Source organism: Anolis sagrei, chromosome Y, assembly GCF_037176765.1.
Source record: "Anolis sagrei isolate rAnoSag1 chromosome Y, rAnoSag1.mat, whole genome shotgun sequence".
Lineage (NCBI taxonomy): Eukaryota > Metazoa > Chordata > Lepidosauria > Squamata > Dactyloidae > Anolis > Anolis sagrei.
In genome coordinates this window covers 12010826-12031675 of record NC_090035.1, presented here as the reverse complement: position 1 = coordinate 12031675, position 20850 = coordinate 12010826, and the positions used below count along the sequence as shown (strand labels likewise).

The 20850-nt window shown below is 42.6% G+C and overlaps 1 protein-coding gene across 1 annotated transcript; it reads right to left on the bottom strand.

Annotated features, from left to right (window-relative positions):
- Positions 1-4151: 4151 nt before the first annotated feature.
- On the bottom strand, positions 4152-20607 carry LOC137095339 (developmentally-regulated GTP-binding protein 2). Its single transcript, XM_067461875.1, has 13 exons — positions 20489-20607; positions 19214-19374; positions 18736-18825; positions 17719-17779; positions 16920-17010; positions 16422-16494; positions 16053-16143; positions 13384-13481; positions 11858-11934; positions 11627-11715; positions 7782-7840; positions 7540-7593; positions 4152-5083 (listed from the first exon to the last, which is right to left on the bottom strand). Exons 1-13 carry the CDS (start codon positions 20550-20552, stop codon positions 4997-4999), a joined length of 1095 nt encoding a protein of 364 aa, XP_067317976.1. The 5' UTR covers positions 20553-20607; the 3' UTR covers positions 4152-4996.
- Between the last annotated feature and the right edge of the window lie 243 nt (positions 20608-20850).

Here is a 20850-nt window from a genome sequence, read left to right as displayed (position 1 = left end):
CGTGCCTCTTCAAATTCTACAGCACTGCTGGTCACAGCTGACCTCCAGCTGGAGCACTCAAGGGCCAGGCTTCCCAGTTCTCAGTGAATATGCCAGAATGTTTAAGGTTGGCTTTGAGCCCATCTTTAAATTTCTTTTCCTGCCCAACAACATTCTGTTTTCCATTCTTGAGTTCGGAGTAGAGCAACTGCGTTGGGAGACGGTGATCGAGCATCCGGTCCAGCGGAGTTGATGGCGGAGGAGCATCGCTTCAATGCTGGTGGTCTTTGCTTCTTCCAGCACGCTGACATTTATCCCGTCTTCCCAAGAGATTTGCAGGATTTTTCTGAGGCAACGCTGATGGAATCGTTCTAGGAGTTGCATGTGACTTCTGTAGACAGTCCACAGGCATATAGCAGGCTTTGGAGGACAATAGCTTTATAAACCTTGGTATCCCTATGGATGTCCCGGTCCTCAAACACTCTCTGCTCCATTTGGAAAAATGCTGCACTCGCAGAGCTCAGGCAGTGTTGTATTTCGGTGTCAATGTTAACTTTTGTTGCAAGGAACTTTTGTGGCTGCCAAGGGAACGGAAATGGTCCACATTTTCTAATGTTACACCATTAACATTAGTACCTGGCTCACTTTGCAGGGATGTCGCAAGGATAGAAATGGGCCAATTTCCCAGAGTGAAGGCTCTCCTTTGGGTAGAAAAGGGAATTTCACAAATGTTGCCTTTTGTTTAGCGAGTGGCCATACAATCCCTCTCCTTTGCCATTTAAAAGGACAGGAACCTTCTCCAATTTGGACTCTGGTGACCAATTTGGGGTCCATCCATGCCAGGCCTGGGCAAACCTGGGCCTTCCCTCCAGGTGTTTTGGACTTCAACTCCCACATTTCCTAACAGCCTCAGGTCTTTTCCCTTATCCCCTCAGCTGCTTAAGCTATATATTTGTGTTCCTGTATTTAAACAAATGACCAGCCATTGCCAGAGGTGACAAAGTTCCATCTATGCTGATGATCGTGCCATCACCACTCAAGCTTTGATTCCTCCCCAACCAGAAGGATGTGTGTGTGTGCGTGCATATATGTATACTTATGTGTGTGTATATCAGGTATGGACAAACTTGGGCCCTCCAGGTATTTTGGACTCCAATTCCCACAATTCCTAACAACTTCAGGCCCTTTCCTTCCCCCTTCCCCCAGTTGCTTAAGCTATACATTCCTACCCAGTGCTGATCGTTTACACAAATGACCAGCCACTGCCAGGAGTGGCAGAGAGTTTCATGTATGCTGATGATCATGTCATCACCGCTCAAGCAAGGAGCTTTGATTCCTCCCTGACCAGAAGGATATGTGTATGTGTGTGTGTGCATGTATGTATATTTATGTGTATAGCAGATATGGGCAAACTTGGGCCTTCCAGGTGTTTTGGACTCCAACTCCCACAATTCCTAACAGCCTCAGACCCTTTCCTTTCCCCCCTCAGCTGCTTAAGCCCATTCTGTCAAGAAGCAGGAAACTTGCATTCAAAAACCCCTCCAGCCTCTGCTTAAAAGCCTCCAAAAAGGAGCCTCCACCACACTCCGGGGCAGAGAGTTCCACTGCTGAATGGCTCTCACCATTAGGAAGTTCCTTCTCATGTTCAGGTGGAATCTGAACATGAGAGGTGCAAACTCTCCCCATTTTGGGCCCACTTGAAGAATCGTAACAGTTGGAAGAGACCTCGTGGGCCATCCTGTCAAACCATCATCCAGTCAATGGGATTTGTAGTACAGAATTGATGGGGTTACCATACCCAACCAGTCAATGGGATTTGTAGTACAGCATTGATGGGATTGCTATAAATCAAGGCCAGCAGATAACATCCAATTTGCTATTTCTAGTAGCAGTAGGCTGAATTACCATAAAAAGATTGAAAATCTCATGAGGAGGTTTAAACCACTGAGGAAGCAAGGATTTGGTAAGACTGTTTTCCATAGGATTACTTTGAAAGGCATCTTGCTTATTTGGAGATAACAGATTAAGATATAGAGAAGTTCTGTTAAATAATAATAATAATAATATAGTAATTATATAATAATAATAATAATAATAATAATAATAATAACCAATGCCATCAAAGCCAGAATTGAAAAACTGATGACAGATTCCAAATGGAAGGAATCAGATGAAATGATGGATCACATCCTCAGCTGCTGCAAGAAGATTGTGCAGACAAACTATAGACAGAGGCATAATCCTGTTGCTCAGGTGTGCCACAAATACCATCTGCCTGTGACAAAGAATTGGTGGGATCACAAGCCTGAAAAAGTTACAGAAAATAAACACATCAAACTACTCTGGGACATCCGAATTCAGACTGACAGGTTTTTGGAGCACAAGACTCCTGACCTCACATTCATGGAAGAAAACAAAATATGGATTGTCGATGTTGCAATCCCAGGTGACAGCAGGATTGAGAAGTAACTGGAAAAGCTGACACAATATGAGGATTTAAAGATCAAACTGCAAAGACTCTGGCACAAGCCAGTCAAGGTGGTCCCAGTGGTGATCAGCACACTGGGTGCAGTGCCTAAAGACCTTGGCCTGCACTTAAAAACAACTGGCACTGACAAAATTACCATCTGTCAGCTACAAAAGGATACCCTACTCGGATATGCACGCATTATTTGCCAGGACATCACACAGTCCTAGTAACTTGGGAAGTGTCCGACGTGTGATCCAATACAAAAGCCAGCATAGTGATCTTGTTTGTCGTGTACTCATCTCGCTGTGTATCAAATAATAATAATAATAATAATAATAATAATAATAATAATAATAATAATGTTTACTTACACCCCACTTTCTCTCTCTACAAAAAACCCCCCAAAAACTCAAGGCAGCTTACAGAAAAACAGAATGAAATACAATTTAAAAATATACAAACAATAAAATAGAATGAAACATGAACAGTATTAAAAAGTAAAGTTAAACTCCTTAAAGGCTGACTAAAAATGTATTCAAGGCAGTGGAACTTTTTAAAGAGGAAACAGAAGTCATTTCACGAAGGTTTGCTTTAATGTGAACAGTTTTATTTGTTGAGAAGTAAATGTCAGTAGAGAACATGATTTTGTGGAAAACTTTGATCTCTTTTTTGGAACCAATTGAGCCCCAATACCATCTTGGCTAATGATCAAGGAAGCTAAAGTCCCAAAGAGCTGGAGAACCAAAAACAGATCATTCTCCTCTTCTGTTTGACTTTAGGTTCACTTTATTGTGTTGAGCGGAAACATCAGCACTGGCAAAACTATGGCACTCTTGATACTGGGTTGCTGAGTTTTCCAGGATGTATGGCCATGTTCCAGAAGCATTCTCTTCTGATGTTTCGCGCACATCTATGGCATTCTCAGAGGTTGTGAGGTCTGTTGGAAACTAGGCAAGTGGGGTTTATATACCTGTGGAATGATGTCCAGGGTGGGAGAAAGAACTCTTGTCTGCTTGAGGCAAGTGTGAATGTTGCAACTGGCTAGCTTGATTAGCATTGAATGGCCTTCCAACTTCAAAGCCTGGCTGCCTGGGGGAATCCTTTGTTGGGAGGTGTTAGCTGGCATTAAGCAGACAAGAGTCCTTTCTCCCACCCAGGACATCATTCCACAGATATATAAACCCCACTTGCCTAGTTTCCAACAGACCTCAAAACCTCTGATGACTGCCTTAGGTGTGGGCAAAATGTCAGGAGAGAATGCTTCTGGAACATGGCCATACACCCCAGAAAACTCACAGCAACCCAGTGATTCCGGCCATGAAAACCTTCGACAACACTGTTGATACTGCAAACAATTCTGGTAACGAAGCCGAGAGGCTGCAGTTTCATCATGGAGACTTACAGTTTTCTCAAACTTGCTCTACAAAGTTTGAGAAAGGAAAGAACCCTTTTGTGTTTGGAAATGATCATTGCATCTGATGGGTTTTCTCGAACTCATTCTGTGGCTTAAAGGACAGAACTCTTTTGTGTTCAATTCCACTTGACACGTATGGTTTTCTCGAACCCGTTCTACAAAGTCTGGGGAATTTCTGTGGAAGGAAAAAATATTTTGTGCCGTTTGATAATTAGCATTGAGACTTATAGTTTTCCTGAACTTTTAGAAACTCCTGCAGGAGGAAAGCAATGTTTTGTGTTTGAGGACTATCACTGAGACTTATAGTTTTCCTGAACTTTTGGAAGCTTCTAAGGAAGGAAAGAACTTCTTTGCGTTCAGTAATTAGCATTGAGATTTATAGTTTTCCTGAACTTTTAGAAACTTCTGCAGGAGGAAAAAACTATTTTGTGTTTGAGGATTATCACTGAGACTTATAGTTTTCCTGAACTTTAAGAAATTTCTGCAGGAGGAAAAAACTATTTTATGTTTGAGGACTATCGAGACGTATAGTTTTCCTGACTTTTGGAAGCTTCTAAGGAAGGAAATAACTTATTTGCATTCGATAATTAGCATTGAGACTTATAGTTTTCCTGAACTTTTGGAAACTTCTGCAAGAGGACTATCTTGTGTTTGAGGACTATCACTAGGACTTATAGTTTTCCTGAACTTTTGGAAACTTCTAAGGAAGGAAAGAACTTCTTTGCGGTCGATAATTAGCATTGAGACTTATAGTTTTCCTGAACTTTTAGAAACTTCTGCAAGAGGACTATCTTGTGTTTGAGGACTATCACTAGGACTTATAGTTTTCCTGAACTTTTGGAAACTTCTGAGGAAGGAAAGAACGACTTGGGAAATTTCTAGGAAAGGGAGCTGAGACCTGGTTGTTACGGCATGGCCACGGATTCGACCTCTTCGCTGCCAAAAAATGGGAGTGCATTCCATGAAACCGGTGACATTGTTCTCTCTTCCAGCATTCAGTGTGCTTTGAGGCAGGTTTCACGGCGGTCGAGGAAGGAGAGAATGGGGTAAATAAAGGAGATCCTTCCTTTGCTTTGCTCCTCTTTGTGTCATTCCGTGTCCTGCTTGTCCCCAATGTCCTGTCTGACTGCCATTTACTTCTTGACCACTTGGATGACATCTTCGTGCTCCATCAAGTGGTTGAGCCCGACTCGCTGGGGGCTGTACTTGGTGCTGGTGCCCTTGGGGTCCAAAGAGACAAAGGTTAGCCAAACACCAAAACTCGCTTTTTGCTGGACTACAACTCCCAACATCCTCCACACAACAAAATTCCTTATGCTTGGACAGACCAGGGACAGATGATAATGTAAGGACTGGAGACGATGAAAACCCCCCTATTAAAACCTCAAATATTACACTCAAAACTTCATGCCTTAATATGTTCTCCTCTACTTTCCTTCTCCATTTTGAGAAAAGATGCAGAGGAAAAGGGAAGTACTGGGAGATAGTGGGTGTCTGGGAATGTGCTCATGAATTTGGGGAACGTCTTACACAGCTTTGGGGCCAGGAGAGCACGGAAAATCTGTTTAATTCTTTAAAATATACTAGAAGAAGACTACAACCCCCCAGAATCCACCTTCCAATGTGGCTGGGGAAACCACAACAGCCTTAGTATCACCTACTGAAAGGGTAGGTGATATTATTATTATTATTATTATTATTATTAGTAGTAGTAGTAGTAGTATATAATGACCAGCACCCATAGTAGTAGTAATGTTTTAGTTTACGATATCTTATTGGATTGTTCTTTATTATTTTCATCTCGATGTTTAATTCTTTGTTATAAGTATACTGTTGTTTCTGTGCATTATTTTGTATTATTTTGATGTGTTTGTATTCATTCAAGGCACTGAATGTTTGCCTTTTTGTCTTGTGTCTCTAAACAAGTCCCTTTGGGTCCCTTTGGGGAGAGAAGGTAGTCTAGAAATAAAGTTTTATTATTATTTATTATTAAAGCTAAAGATTTCCTCTGACATTAAGTCTAGTCGTGTCAGACGTATAGTTTTCCTGAACTTTTGAAACTTCTGAGGAAGGAAAGAACGACTTGGGAAAGGGAGCCGAGACCTGGTTGTTACAGCGTGGTCACAAATTCAACCTCTTTGCTGCCAAAAAAAATAGAGGTGCTCATCTCCATTCCTAAGCCAGAGAGCTGGCGTTGTCCATAGACACCTCCAAGGTCATGTGGCCAGCATGACTGCATGGAGCGCCCCATTTATTTATTTGTTTACAAAATTTCTATCTTGCCCTTCTCAACCCCCGAAGGGGGACTCGCAGTGGTACCTACTGATCTACTCACACTTGCATGTTTTGGAACTGCTAGGTTGTCAGAAGCTGGGGCTAACAGTGGGAACTCACCCTGCTCCCCGGATTCAATCTGCTGACCTTTCAGTCAGCAAGTTCAGCAGCTCAGTGGTTTAGCCCATTATTATTGTTGTTGTTGTTGTTAGTAGTACTAATAACAATATAGGGCTAGACAATTCACCAAAACCTCCCTCTGCCTGATATTCCCACATACAAATATGCAGTCGCACTAACAGTTGTTTTCCTTGGTGGTCCTTCCCAAAATGGCAACCAGGAGTGACACTGGGCCACCATTCTGAGTGTGGTTAATGGGGTCAGGGAGCATTGACATGAATTTGTGGGTCTCCTTAGACCAGTGGTTCCCAACCTGTGATCCGTGGACCACCAGTGGCTCACAAGAACTAAAATATGGTCCACGGCGTCACTGTTACTACACCGTTGCAACAAGAGCGACTGGTCTCATGAAGCCCTTTGATAGTTTCTTGTGGGTTTTTTCAGGCTATAGGGCCATGTTCTAGAGGCACTTCTCCTGACGTTTCGCCTGCATCTATGGCAAGCATCCTCAGAGGTAGTGAGGTCCGTTGGAATTAGGACAATGGGGTTATATGTCTGTGGAATGGCTGGGGTGGGGCAAAGAGCTCTTCTCTGCTGGAGCTAGGTGTGAATGTTTCAACTGACCACCTTCATTAGCATACGAAGGCCTGGCTGAGCCTGGGAAAATCTTTTGTTGAGAGGTGTTAAGATGTGCCTGGTTGTTTCCTCAGATTCCACAGATATATAAACCCAATTTCCTATTTCCAACAGACTTCACTACCTCTGAGGAAGCTTGCCATAGATGCAGGCGAAACGTCAGGAGAAATGCCTCTAGAACATGGCCCTATAGCCCGAAAAAACCCACAAGAACCTAGTGATTCCAGCCATGAAACCCTTTGATAGTGCTGAAGCTTATTAAATATAGTTTTCTGAGGGCAAGGAGATGGTGACTACTGGATGGCATATGTTCTGTATCAGAAACGAGAGCTGATGTGGTCTATCCAATGCAATTTTCTGAATCAATACCCAAATAACCAAACCGAATCTAAAGTTGACCAAACACGGATTTGTAACCCTTTTGGTATTAATGTTGGAGACTGGTCCCTGGTCAAAGTGGTCCCTGGTAAAAAAAAAAAAAAAAGGTTGGGACAGACTTGGGGCTAAAGTTGTCAGAGATTTAAACCAATTTGTTTTCAAAACAAAAATGGAAGGTGGTTGAAGGCTCTGAAGGCAACAAGAATAGAGTTTGGGCGAATGCATTTGGCCCATAGTTTGTGCTTCACTTTTGCCAAGGCAAACTTACCCAAACCAGGGCGTACTTGAACTGGCTGGCTAACGTCCGATGAATACTATGGCACTAGAAAGAAGGAGGGAAAAATAGGAAGTCCAAAGGTAAGCTGGGAGACTTTTGTGGCTTCGGAAAGCTTGGCTTCAGCCAATCAGGAATCATTCAGGATTAGGGATATTCAGCAACTGGAATTGACACAACTGGGATGGATGGAGACCTGGTTTCACTCCATATATAGAGACTCGTCCTGCACTTACCACATGCTCTACGGAGGCTCCTTTCCGGAGAATGATGGCGTCAGAGAAATCTGGTCTCTCTATAAGAGAAGAAAGAAATATAATGATGATGATGATGATGATGATGATGATAATGATAATAATAATAATATATTTTATGCCTTGAGCCTCTTCCAATGGCTCAAGGCAGGGTCCAACAATGTCAAAAACGTATGAACTTAAAATATAATCATCATCATCATCATCATCATCATCGTCATCTATATAAATAAAAATGTAATGTTCGTTTGTGGGATTAAAGGAACTCAAAAACCACTGGACGAATTGACACCAAATTTGGACACAAGACACCTATCAGGCCAATGTATGTCCTTCACTCAAAAAAATTGCTTTTGTCATTTGGGAGTTGAAGTGGCTGGGATTTATAGTTCGCCTACAATCAATGAGCATTCTGAACCCCACCAACGATGGAATTGAACCAAACTTGGCACACAGTTCTCCCATGACCGACAGAAAATACTGGAAAGGTTTGGTGAGCAGTGTCCTTTGGTTTTGGAGTTGTAGTTCACCTACATCCAGAGATCACTGTGGACTCAAACAATGATGGATCTGGACCAAACTCTACACAAAGACTCAATATGCCCAAATGTGAACACTGGTGGAGTTTGGGGAAAATAGAATCTTGACATTTGGGAGTTGTAGTTGCTGGGATTTATAGTTCACCTACAATCACAGAGCATTCTGAACCCCACCAACGATAGAATTGTGCCAAACCTACCACACAGAACCCCCATGTGGGCCACAGCAACGCGTGGCAGGGGACGGCTAGTCTATATAAATAAAAATGTAATGTTCGTTTGTGGGATTAACAGAACTCAAAAACTACTAGGGGAATTGACACCAAATTTGGACACAAGACACCTAACAACCCAATGTATGTTCTTCACTCATAAAAACACTGAAAAACACAGCAAAAGGGACTTAAAAGGCCCCAAAAACCTAAATGACGAAAAGGTAAATGACAATACAGAAAAAGGAAGAAAGAGAGGGAAGGGGAAAAAAGAAAGAAAGAAAGAAAAGAAAGAGGGAGGGAAAGAAAGAAAGAAGGAAAGGGAGAAGGAAGCATGGAAGCAAAGAGAGAAGGAAGGAAAGAGGTAGAAAAGGAAGAAAGGAGAGAAAGAAGGAGGGAAAGAAAAAGGGGGAAGGAAGGAGAGAAGGAAAGAAAAAAGGGAAAGAAGGAAGGAAAGAGAGAGCGAAGGAAGGGGGGAAGATGTAGAGAAAGAGGGAGGGAAGGAAAGAAGGAAAGAGAGAAGGAAGAAAAGAGACAGCAGAAGAGAAAGAAAATGGGAGAAAGAAGGAAAGAGATAGAGAAGGAAGAAGAGAAGGAAAGATGGGAAGGAAGGAAAGAGGGAGTGAAAGAAGGAGGGAAAGAAGGAGAGAAAGAGGAAAGATTGGCCACAGCAACACGTGGCAGGTACAGCTAGTAGTATTAGTAATAATAATAATTTTATTTATTTATACCTTGCCGCCATCTCCCCAAGGGACTCTGGGCAGCTTACATGAGGCCAAGCCCAGCAATACAACAATGCAAATATACAACATAAAAATACTACAATAAAATATAAGAAAATAAGATAACATACAAGAAACAGTATAAAAAACACATCGCAACAATATAAAATCACAATATTTGAACACAGAAAGTTGATCACAGTGGGCAGGGCTGGTTGCAAAGATTAAAAGTTTAAAACACTGGAGCAATGTAATGTATCTGGACAGGGGATTCGAGGGACGAAATGGGTTTTAATTGCACTAACAGGTAAAATAAAGTGCTTCCGAGGGCATTTTATGCCGGTACATTGATTTTTTTTTTGTCGTGTCAGGAGCAAGTCGCTTTTGGTGTGAGAGAATTGGCCGTCTGCAAGGACGTTGCCCAGGGAACGCCTGGATGATTTGATGTTTTTATCATCATTGTGGGAGGCTTCTCTCATGTCCCCGCATGAAGAGCTGGAGCTGATAGAGGGAGCTCATCCTCCTCTCCCCGGATTCGAACCTGCGACCTGCCAGTCTTCAGTCCTGCCGGCACAGGAGTTTAACCCACTGCACCACTGGGAGCTCGCTGGTACATTGATAAAACCACAAAAATATTAAAAACTTGCACTAAAAACAAATACAGAATGGAAATATAGTGGCACTAGAATGTTCCCAGACACCACTGAACTCCCAGCACTTCCCTTTTCCTCTCCATCCTCTCTCAAAACTCATGATTGAAAGTTGACTGGGTCAGCCTTACTAGAAGAGAGGGATCTTCTAAATCTAACCATCTATTTTATCCTCCCTTCCCCTAACATTTCCATGTTGTTGTTGTTTATTCATTCAGTCACTTCCGACTCTTCGTGACCTCCTGGACCAGCCCAGGCCAGAGCTTCCTGTCGGCCGTGGCCACCCCCAGCTCCTTCAAAGTCAAGTCAGTCACTTCATGGATACCGTCTATCTACCTTGTCTTCCTTTTTCCTTCCATCTTCCCCAGCATCATTCTCTTCTCCAAGCTTTCCTGTCTTCTCATGATGTGGCCAAAATACTTCATCTTTGCCTCTAATATCCTTTCCTACAGTGAGGAGACAGGCTTTTTTCCCTGGAGTTTAGATTGGTTGGATCTTCTTGCGATCCAAGGCACTCTCAGCATTTTCCTCCAACGCCACAGTTCAAAAGCACCTCTCTTCCTTCACTCAGCCTTCCTTGTGGTCCAGCTCTTTCATCCATACGTTACTATGGTTAATATCATTGCTTTAACTATGCAGATCTTCGTTGCCAGTGTGATGTTGCTACTCTTCACTATTTTATCAAGATTGGTCATTGCTCTCCTCCCAAGAAGTAAATGTTTCTTGATTTCCCGGCTGCAGTCATCTTTGCACTGAGAAATTCAAAGTGTGTCCAGTCCAACCTCTTTCTGCCAAGAAGCAGGAAAATCACATTCAAAGCTCCCATGACAGATGGCCATCCAGCCTCTGCTTTAAAGCCTCCAAAGAAGGAGCTTCCACTATACTCCAAGGCAGAGAGTTCCACTGCTGAACAGCTCTCCCAGTTAGGAAGTTGTTCCTAATGTTCAGGTGGAATCTCCTTTCCCGTAGTTTGAAGCCATCATTCCGCGTCCTAGTCTCCAGGGCAGCAGAAAACAAGCTTGCTCCCTCCTCAAATGACTTCCCCTCACATATTTATACATGGCCATCATGACTCCCCTCAGCCTTCTCTTCTGAAGGCTAATCATGCCCAGCTCTTTAAGCCGCTCCTCATTGGGCTTGTTCTCCAGACCCTTGATCATTTTGGTCGCCCTCCTCTGGACACATTCCACCTTTCAACATCTCCTTTCAGTTGCAGTGCCCAGAATTGGACACAGTATTCCAGATGTGGTCTGACCAAGGCAGAAGAGAGGGCTAGCATGACTTCTTTCATCTTGGATAGAAGGCTCCTTAATTCCTCCTTGCTTTCAGCCCTTAAAGTGGTATCATCTGCATATCTAAGGTTGTTAATGTTTCTTCCAGCCATTTTAACTTCAGCCTTAGATTTGTCAAGCCCTGCACGTTGCATGATGTGTTCTGCATACGAGTTGAATAAGGAGGGTGAGAGTAGACAGCCCTGCCGTGCTCCGTTCCCAATCTTAAACCTGTCGGTTGCTCCATGATCTGTTCTTACCATTGCCACTTGGTTGTTCTACAGATTCCTCAGGAGACAGACAAGGTAGCTTGGTCTCCCCATATGTACCACCAAGAACTTGCCACAATTTATTATGATCCACACAGTCAAATGCTTTAGAACAGTCAATAAAACAGAAATAAAACATTTCTATAATTTGGTACTTCACTTACGGCCCCTTTTCTTTGTGAAGATGCAGGTCAGGGCCAGGCATTCCCACAGCTGCTCCAGCAAGTAGTCCAAGTTCAGCTTCATTCCGCAACTACGGAGGAATCACAAAATGGGAAACTGAGAGGTTCACATCCCAAATATCCCATTGTATAACACCCTAGGAAAGAAGGGCCACCTGCACAAAGGCAACAAGATGGAGAGGTTTGTTTTTGGAGGGGCTCCTCTGCCCTTACCTAATGACAACACTGTGGGGTTTTCGGGCGAGACGGTCTACCTCCTCCATGGAGATCTGGTCTATTTTGTTGTAAACCTACAGAAGGGAAGAAAAAAGAAGAGAAATGCGGTCCAAAAATAAAAGCAGCTCTTCTCTTCCATAATAAGCTCAATAGATGTTGCAGAGGAAGGGATCTGTCTCATTTGATGCTATAGCTAATGACTGCCCTTTTGACTTTTTCCAAAATGGGAAAAAATACAGAAGAAAAACCATATATAAGAGTGTCACTCCAGTCTACAAATGATTGAGAATTAAGAAAAAGGACATTTCTTGTGGAATCTTCTTTCCACTGCTCGCCATCGACTGTGAGATATCTTCCTTGACATTTTTATCTATATAAATGAACATGTAATGTTCGTTTGTGGGATTAACATAACTCAAAAACCACTGGACGATTTGACACCAAATTTGGACACAAGACACCTATCAGGCCAATGAGTGACCATCACTCATAAAAACACGGAAAAACACAGCAGAAGGGACTTAAAAAGCAAAAAAAGCAAAAAGATGCTACAGCGCATGTACAAAAACGATCCGCCTAGCAGTAAAACCCACACACAAAAGCATATCCACACTCTCTTCTGGACTACAGCTCCCAGCATCCCCTAGACCAGGCCCTTTAGGAGAGTAGGATGATCCAAATGCTCTGCTTCCAAGATGCAAGCTTTCTTCTCCTTGGATTTCTTTGAGAGCATCCCAATCCCTGCATATTTCCAATTTCCTATTCCTGGACTGCAACTCCCAGCAACCCTCCGGATAGATAGATTAGATAGAGATAGATAGGTAAATAAATTAATCAATCAGGAGGACTGATTGCAGTTCAAGAATTGGAAGAGAAGGAAGAGTGGGAGGAAGGGGGAAGGGAAATAAAAGGGGGAAAGGAAGGGAATAGGAAGAGAAGGAAGAAGGAAAGAAGGAAAAAAGGAAGGAAGGAGAGAAAGAGGGAGGGAAGGTTGGCCACAGCAACGCCTGGCGGATACAGCTAGTATAAAGATTAAAATCTCAAGTTCTCAAGTTAATGGGAAAGCAGGATGTCCTCAACTTTAGCAAAGATTTAAAGGGATCTAAGAGACAGGAAAAAGACACAAATGGGGTTTTGTTGTGTGTTTTTGGGTCCTTTCCAAATTATGGTGACATTATCATGAGATTTTCTGAGGCTAAGAGTGTAGCTTGCCCAAACCCAACTCGAACACGGCTCTAGAAAGTTGTATTTAGAGCCCATAACAAACCTCTGAGGATGCCTGCCATAGAGGTGGGTGAAACATCAGGAGAGAATGCTTCTGGAACATGGCCATACAGCCCAGAAAACTCACAACAACCCAATTCTTTTTCTGTGCTATAACTCTGAGAGCCCTTCAGCTGGCGCTACGGGCATGTTAGCAGTTGCAAGGCAAAAGAAGACCTTGGCCAAGTTCTGAGAGGTTTCCAAGAGGGATCGTATTGGCTCAATTAGTTAGGACAAAGCTCATAACCCAAAAGACTCACGTAAAGGCAAGGCATGTAGACGCGGTTGCCGACAATCACGTCGATGAATTCGTCCGGCGAACAGTCCTCCCTGAACAGCACTTCCGCATTGAAGATTTCTCAGGTCAAAAGAGTTAAGTTCAAACACTTCAGACATTGGCTGAAGTCTTGTTGCAGAGTGCAAAAACACCATCATGGTTACGTGCCTATTAACTGCTTTTTTTGGCATTATATTCTAAACCAGGGGTGCTCAGACTATTGAAGCAAAGGGCCTAAGCTTGGGGTCCCCTGTTCTAAACTGATTCGAAATGTTCTTGACAATTTTAATTCAATTTTAATATTTTTTTTTGTCTGATTTAATTTTCATGTTGACTTCTTGCATGTTTCACTGGTATTTAGCACAAATGGTTAATCACCAGCAGCAATATATCTAACCAATCAAAAGGCTGGCAGTTCGAAGCCTGGGTCAGGGTAAGCACCGGACCTTCAGCCCAGCTTACTGTCCACCTAAGCAGTTCGAAAACAGCTGTGAGTAGAGAAATTAGGCACTGCTTAAGCAGGAAGGTGTTTTACAGCACCATAAAGGAAATATCAGAAAATATCAGTGATCAAAGGAAGGAGGAGGTCTGTGATCAAGGGCACTTCGTCATAGAGGATGGAGCAACATCACCCCCATGTGACAGGAATCGAGCACAGCCTCCAGGATGCCGAAGTTTGGAAAAATGCCAACATAATACCTGTATCTGTTGTCTGTCCTGTCTCTTTAATGGCACTGAATGTTTGCCGTGTATGTGTTCTGTGATCCGCCCTGAGTTCCCTTCGGGGTGAGAAGGGCGGGATATAAATGCTATAAATAAATAAAATACATAAACTCTTTATTTTTCATCTATACATTTGAATCCTACTTTTGGGGGGAGAATGTGGGATCTAAATTAAGTTTGACGATAACGATGATGGATACCCTTTGTTTTCATGTCTTTGCATCGATATGTAAAACTGTATAATAGACTTTCTCATTCAAGAAGGCCATAAGAACCTAGAGGACCTAGAGAATGCCTAGGGAGAGTATAGTTCATCAGACATGGCTAAAAGAAAATGTGGGTATAGGTGTTCACACTGCAACAAGAACAATATAAAATAGTAATAATAGTAAATCATGATAAAATAATAGTGATAATAATAGTAATAATAGTAAAAAAAAAAAAGGGCCCCTTGGTGGCGCAGCAGGTTAAACCGCTGAGCTGCTGAACTTAGGCCCAGCTCCTGCCAACCTAGCAGTTTGAAGACATGCAAATGTGAATAGATCAATAGGTACTACATTGGTGGGAAGGTAACGGTGCTCCATGCAGTCATACTGGCCACATTGTCAGAAATATTAAAAATTAACTAGATACTTTTAATTACAAAAATGTGAGTCAAGCACTGAAAGGGTTAAATGGATGCAATGACTCAGCAAAAACTGCAGTTCAATATTAGCAGGTGTGCTTGTAGCTTAGTAGCCCTCAGTCTGAGGGAGGCCTCAATGTGTTAGTAGGCCTCAATCTGAGGTAGCCCTCAGTGTGAGGTAGGCCTCAGTGTTAGTTTGCCTTAGTCTGAGAGAGGCCTTAGTGGGAGAAAGGCCTCAATGTGAGGTAGGCCTCCGTGTTAGTTTGCCTCAGTCTGAGAGAGGCCTTAGTGCGAGAAAGGCCTCAGCGTGAGGTAGGCCTCAGTATTAGTTTGCCTCAGTCTGAGAGAGGCCTTAGTAGGAGAAAGGCCTGTGTTAGTAGGCCTCCGTATGAGAAGGCTTCATGTGTGAAGCTCCAGTGTAAATAGTGCAACCATATTATTTTGCTATAAAGAAAAGCCTCCTATGGAAGAGATAACATTGTGTGTTTTTGTTCTTTTTATCACTTTTTGGCTACTCGTGCTAGGTCATGCTGCTGCTAATAAGTTATTCTGCTGTACATTTATGAGAGTCTTTGTTAGTAAGCCCACTTGCCTAACACACATGACCTAGGACAGTGGTTCTCAACCTGTGGGTCCCCAGATATTTTCGCCTTCAACTCCCAGAAATCCTAACAGTTGATAAACTGGCTGGGATTTCTGAGAATTGTAGGCCAAAACACCTGGGGATCCACAGGTTGAGAACCACTGACTTAGTAGGTACCTATAGACACTGCTGGCTTAGAAATGGAGATGAGCACCATCCCCCAGGGTCGGACACTACTTGACTTACTGGCAAAGGGAAACCTTTACCTTTACTACTACTACTACTACTACTACTAATAATAATAATAATAATAATAATAACAATAATGATAATAATTTAGTAATATTATTAAATTATTATTAAATATCATTACATTATTATTTAATAATAATAAATAACCTTTAATAATAATAGTAATAATAATAACAATGTGGTACTTTGGTTCTTCTTGACTACTTTCGTTACTTTTTTTCATAGCTTCAGATCTGACACATGTCTCCAGAGGTACTAGATCTCCCCCAAAAGGTGAAATCTGGATCTCATTATCCCCACCGTCATACATTACTTAGCCATTTTGAGGTGTTAGCTGCCCTAGTTTGCTCAGTATCAGCCAGGTCCATACATAGGTCCATATAACCTATGACTATTCCTGCCTTGGACAGCAGGCCCCATAATCCTGAGCCCTGAGACAGTAGCATCACCCACATCATCCAAAGGATACTGTATTCATGGAGGATGAGCTGTACCAGTTTCTCGGAACACTGGGTCAGGGTCACTGTGGAGTTGAAAGAGATGCCTCCGCCTTTCTTGGGCTGAAAGGAGAGAAAGGTAAGGCCATCACCTCAGAAGAGGTCAGAACCAGAGCTCAGACGCATTGCTTCAAAACACAGTAAGACCATATTGGACATCACACCCATCGACAGACCTCCCATCGATGGGAATGAGAGTCTATCATCATCCAAAAGACCCCAAGTTTCACCTCCCTGCTTTAACAAGCACGTTCAGGACTTGGATGCAGGACTTTCTGCATGCAAAGAAGTGCCATCAAGCTGTGGCCCGATTCCTGTATCAGAGGAGGCCCAGGACTCACCTTGAAATAAATATTGGGCTTGCATTTGTTCAACCGGATGCCCACCGACTCCAGCTCCTTTTCCAAGAGAGCTCTATAGGATACAGGAAAGAAGGGGGAATAGAGCCAAGAAGAATTGTATTAGCACCCTGACAAAGCTAGTACAAAAAACATAGTAATATGTACTTCTACAGAACAGCCCAATACTGTAATAGATGGAACAAGCTTGTTTTCTGTCCCCAAACCCAAGCATCCAAACAGAAGGAGATAAGACCCTCACTTAATGTTACATTGCTCAGGAAAGAGACTCTAAAAAAGAGATTCAAAGCAGCTCATTGGTGAGAAGTTGGAGTAGAAGGTCTTTGGAGTCCCACTAAACACAACATCTATGGATCCCACCCCAATGCTGTAGAACTCAAAGTCCAGCAGCCTCCACATCAGCAGGACTACCATGCCCAACATTCCCAGCCCAAGCAAATCCCATTCAGCCTCCCATCCATTCCCTGCCACAATACTCACCTCTGCACTTCTCCTTTGGTGGCATCTAGCATCATGATGACAACGTCTGATGTTCGAGCCACAGCAATCACTTGGCGCCCGCGGCCTTTCCCTAAAGAGAAAAAAACCCAATGCTTTTAAGGGGTGAAAACCCTGCACAATTAGTTCCTATCAAAGTGCTCCACAGCAGGATATCCCTCGGGGAGATAGGGTGGGATATAAATAAAGTTTTATTATTATTTGATACACAACAAGATGAGTCCACAGCAAACAAGATCACTCTGCTGGCTGTTGTATTGGATCACACATTGGACACTTCCCAAGTGTCTAGGACTATGTGATGTATTGGCGAATAATGCGTGAAGATCCAAGTAGGATGGCCTTTTGCAGGTGACAGGTGGTAATTTTGTCTGCGCCTATTGTTTCTAAGTGCAGGCCAATGTCTTTAAGCACTGCATCCAGTGTGCTAATCACCACTGGGACCACCTTGATTGGCTTGTGCCAGAGTCTTTGCAGCTCAATCTTTAAATCCTCATATCATGTAAGCTTTTTGAGTTGCTTCTCTTCAATCCTGCTGTCACTTGGGATTTTAACATTGATGATCTGTACTTTGTTTTTTTCCACAATCATGAGGTCAGGAGTATTGTGCTCCAAAACTCTTTCAGTCTGAATTCAGAAGTCCCAGGATAGTAGTAGTAGTAGTAGTAGTTGTTGTTATTATTATACTGCTTTTCCCACTGAAAAAGTCAGTGAAAAGCAAACTAGAAACAGATCTACAGAGCATTATGAATGCAAAGCAAGAATAGAAAAAGGCTGTTACCTTGTGCTGCTCCTTCAATGATCCCAGGAAGATCTAGAAGCTGGATGTTGGCTCCTTTGTACTGCAAAAGAGAAGTAAACCTTGAAGAGTTACAGATAGAAAAAGCAAGCTTCTTGGTATTTGGACTTTTAAAGATAGTTCTTAAAAGCAGTCTGTTAGCTCTTTTTGCCACTTTGGATGTAGGGAAGGCGCCTGGATGTAAGTATCTCTGTATATAAAACTGCAAATATGTTTGTCTGCATATATCTATTTTCCAAGATGGTTCCCACTTCCAGAGAGCACTGTGAACCCCATAGACCAGTGGTTCTCAACCTGTGAGTCACCAGGTGTTTTGGTCTACAACTCCCAGAAATCCCAGCCAGTTTACCAGCTGTTAGGATTTCTGGGAGTTGAAGGCCAAAACATCTGGGGACCTACAGGTTGAGAAGGACTGCCATAAACAATCTAGCAACACACCCAACATGACCAACTAAGTATTTGCGGAGTTTGGGGTGGAATGGACCTGGGATGATGAGAGTGGTAGTTCACCCATCTTTTCTAATGGTACCATTCATAAATTCCAAAAACAAATAGCGTTACAAATTACTTAACCTGGGTATTGCTGGGGACCTAATCTACTTTTAGATAAAAGGGAGAAATACATAAGAGGGCCTTCTTGGTGATGGCTCTCAGCATTTAGAAACTCCTCCAAACTCGAGGCTAAGATGGTTCCCTCTTTGCTCCAAACACTTCTCTATTTAGATAAACAAAGGGGTTTTTTTCCTGTCCATAGTTCACTTTATCATTGTATGTTTTTACACTGTTACAGAATAGTTTCTACTCATGTTTTCAAACTTCTTTATCTGCACTGATTTTGGGCTGCATGTAAATTTATTCTGTTACGAGACAACTTGGGAAATAGACAGAATATAAAAATAAATCAAGAAAATGGCACAATCTTATATCAATGTCATTCAGAATATTTGTTCTAGTGTCCTACCCTACAAGGAAAGAACAATAAAAGAAAATGGCATTTACCTCTATGACTCCAGGAATACAGGTCAATGTTGTAAATTCATAAGAAGCTGCCTCACTGGCCGTGGAAGTCATTAAACTCAAAAATGTGGACTGAAAGAAGAAGAAACAAGTATGTTGGTGATAAAAGGGTTCAGATCCCAAAGGAGAAAAATAGTAGATGCCTGTAACTGGCAAATAAGCCAAATGATGTGGAGTTTAAGTCATCTAATAAAGTAATGGCTTGAGATTGTGCTCCCAAATATATTATTATTATTATTATTATTATTATTATTATTATTAGCACTTCATTCTTGTAAACCGACTGCTCTGGCAAAAAGAGAACATTTTTGCCACTGCACATTGCATTCAGGAGGAAATAGTTTTTTCTGGTTTCAGGATTTTGAAGATAGAGGTGCACCTTGCATTCAGCTATGCATTAGCCTCAAGGAAATGCAGTAACAATGGAGAGAGGAACATGACTTCCCCTGCTGTCACTGACCTTACCCACAGAAGGGAAACCAATCAGCGCCACTCGGGCGTCTCCCGACTTCATCACATCAAAGCCTTCGCCTTTCGCGGCAGCTGATTTGGACGGTTCCAGAAGCTGGGCTCTGTACTTGGCTAGCTTGGCCTTCAGCAAGCCAAGGTGGTACTCCGTCGCTAGAAAGGACAAAAACAGGGCCATCAGTGAGGCAGCGTGCCAGGTTTATTTTCCATTTGTGTATATAACTCTGTGCCTGAAAGGGGTGGTCCTTTTAGTCCAAACCCCTCCATTATTTTAAGTTGAATAATGAAGCGTCTGTGAGCCAAGATTGGTCCAGATCCATCAAGTCATGGAGGAGCCTTTGCAGTTGAAACTAACTCATCGACATACACACATACTTTGACCTTTATATATGTGAATTGTAGGTAAAAGTAAGATCGGTTCTTTCATAATACATCCTTGTGAATACTACTACTACTACTGATAACAATAATTTGTTCTTCTCCTTGACCTATTTTGATTTAGTTCCTTCATAAATTCAGACTAGACACATGTCTCAATAATAATAGTAGTAATAATAATAATATGTTCTTTGTATTGTTGAAGGCTTTTATGGCCGGAATCACTAGGTTGTTGTAGGTTTTTTAGGGCTATATGGCCATGGTCTAGAGGCGTTCTCTCCCGACGTTTCGCCTGCATCTATGGCAAGATGTTTATTATTATTATTATTATTAACACCTCTTATGGTGAGGATGTTCTTCCTAATGTTCAAGTGGGAAATCCTTTCCTGTCATTTGAACCCATTAGAATCATAGAATAATTGAGTTGGAAGAGACCTCATGGGCCATCCAGTCCAATCCCCTGCCAAGAAGCAGGAATATTGCATTCAAAGCACTCCTGACAGATGGCCATCCAGCCTCTGTTTAAAAACCTCCAAAGAAGGAGCCTCCACCACACTCCGGGGCAGAGAGTTCCACTGCTGAACGGCTCTCACAGTTAGGAAGTTCTTCCTCATGTTCAGATGGAATCTCCTCTCTTGTAGTTTGAAGCCATTGTTCCATTGCGTCCTAGTCTCCAGGGAAGCAGAAAACAAGCTTGCTCCCTCCTCCCTGTGGCTTCCTCTCACATATTTATACATGGCTATCATATCTCCTCTCAGCCTTCTCTTCTTCAGGCTAAACATGCCCAGCTCCTTAAGCCGCTCCTCATAGGGCTTGTTCTCCAGACCCTTGATCACTGGGGGTGGGTGGGCTTCTGCTTCCCCATTTCCTTTTCCCTTAGGATCCCCACCTTTGTTTTTCTGGGTCCGGGCGATCTCTTTTTCGATCTCCGCGATCTTCTCCAGGATCCCCATCGTGGCGGCTGGCAAAGTGGGCAAAACACACCGGAAGCAGCGCTCCCGGAAGTCGCTTTGCCTTTATAGGTCCGTCGCGCTTATGAGCCCCCCTCGACAACCACGGACGAGGACTTTTGGCTCCGCCTTTTTCCTGTTCTGGAAATGCCATGCTTATCCTCTCCCTTCAGCTTTGGATGATGATAATGATGATGATGATGATGATGATGATGATGATAATAATAATAGTAATCATGATGATTTTATTATCGACTGTGTGTCGCATTGGGTTAAACCACTGATTTGCTGATTGAAAGGT

Excerpts from the sequence above, each read along its gene's own strand:
- LOC137095339 (XM_067461875.1), bottom strand. The coding sequence starts at position 20,552 with ATGGGGATCCTGGAGAAGATCGCGGAGATCGAAAAAGAGATCGCCCGG. Across the intron at positions 17,780-18,735 it reads GTATTCCTGGAGTCATAGAG|TACAAAGGAGCCAACATCCA; the intron begins GTAAATGCCATT and ends TCTCTTTTGCAG. Across the intron at positions 11,716-11,857 it reads CCCCACAGTGTTGTCATTAG|TTGCGGAATGAAGCTGAACT; the intron begins GTAAGGGCAGAG and ends ATTCCTCCGTAG.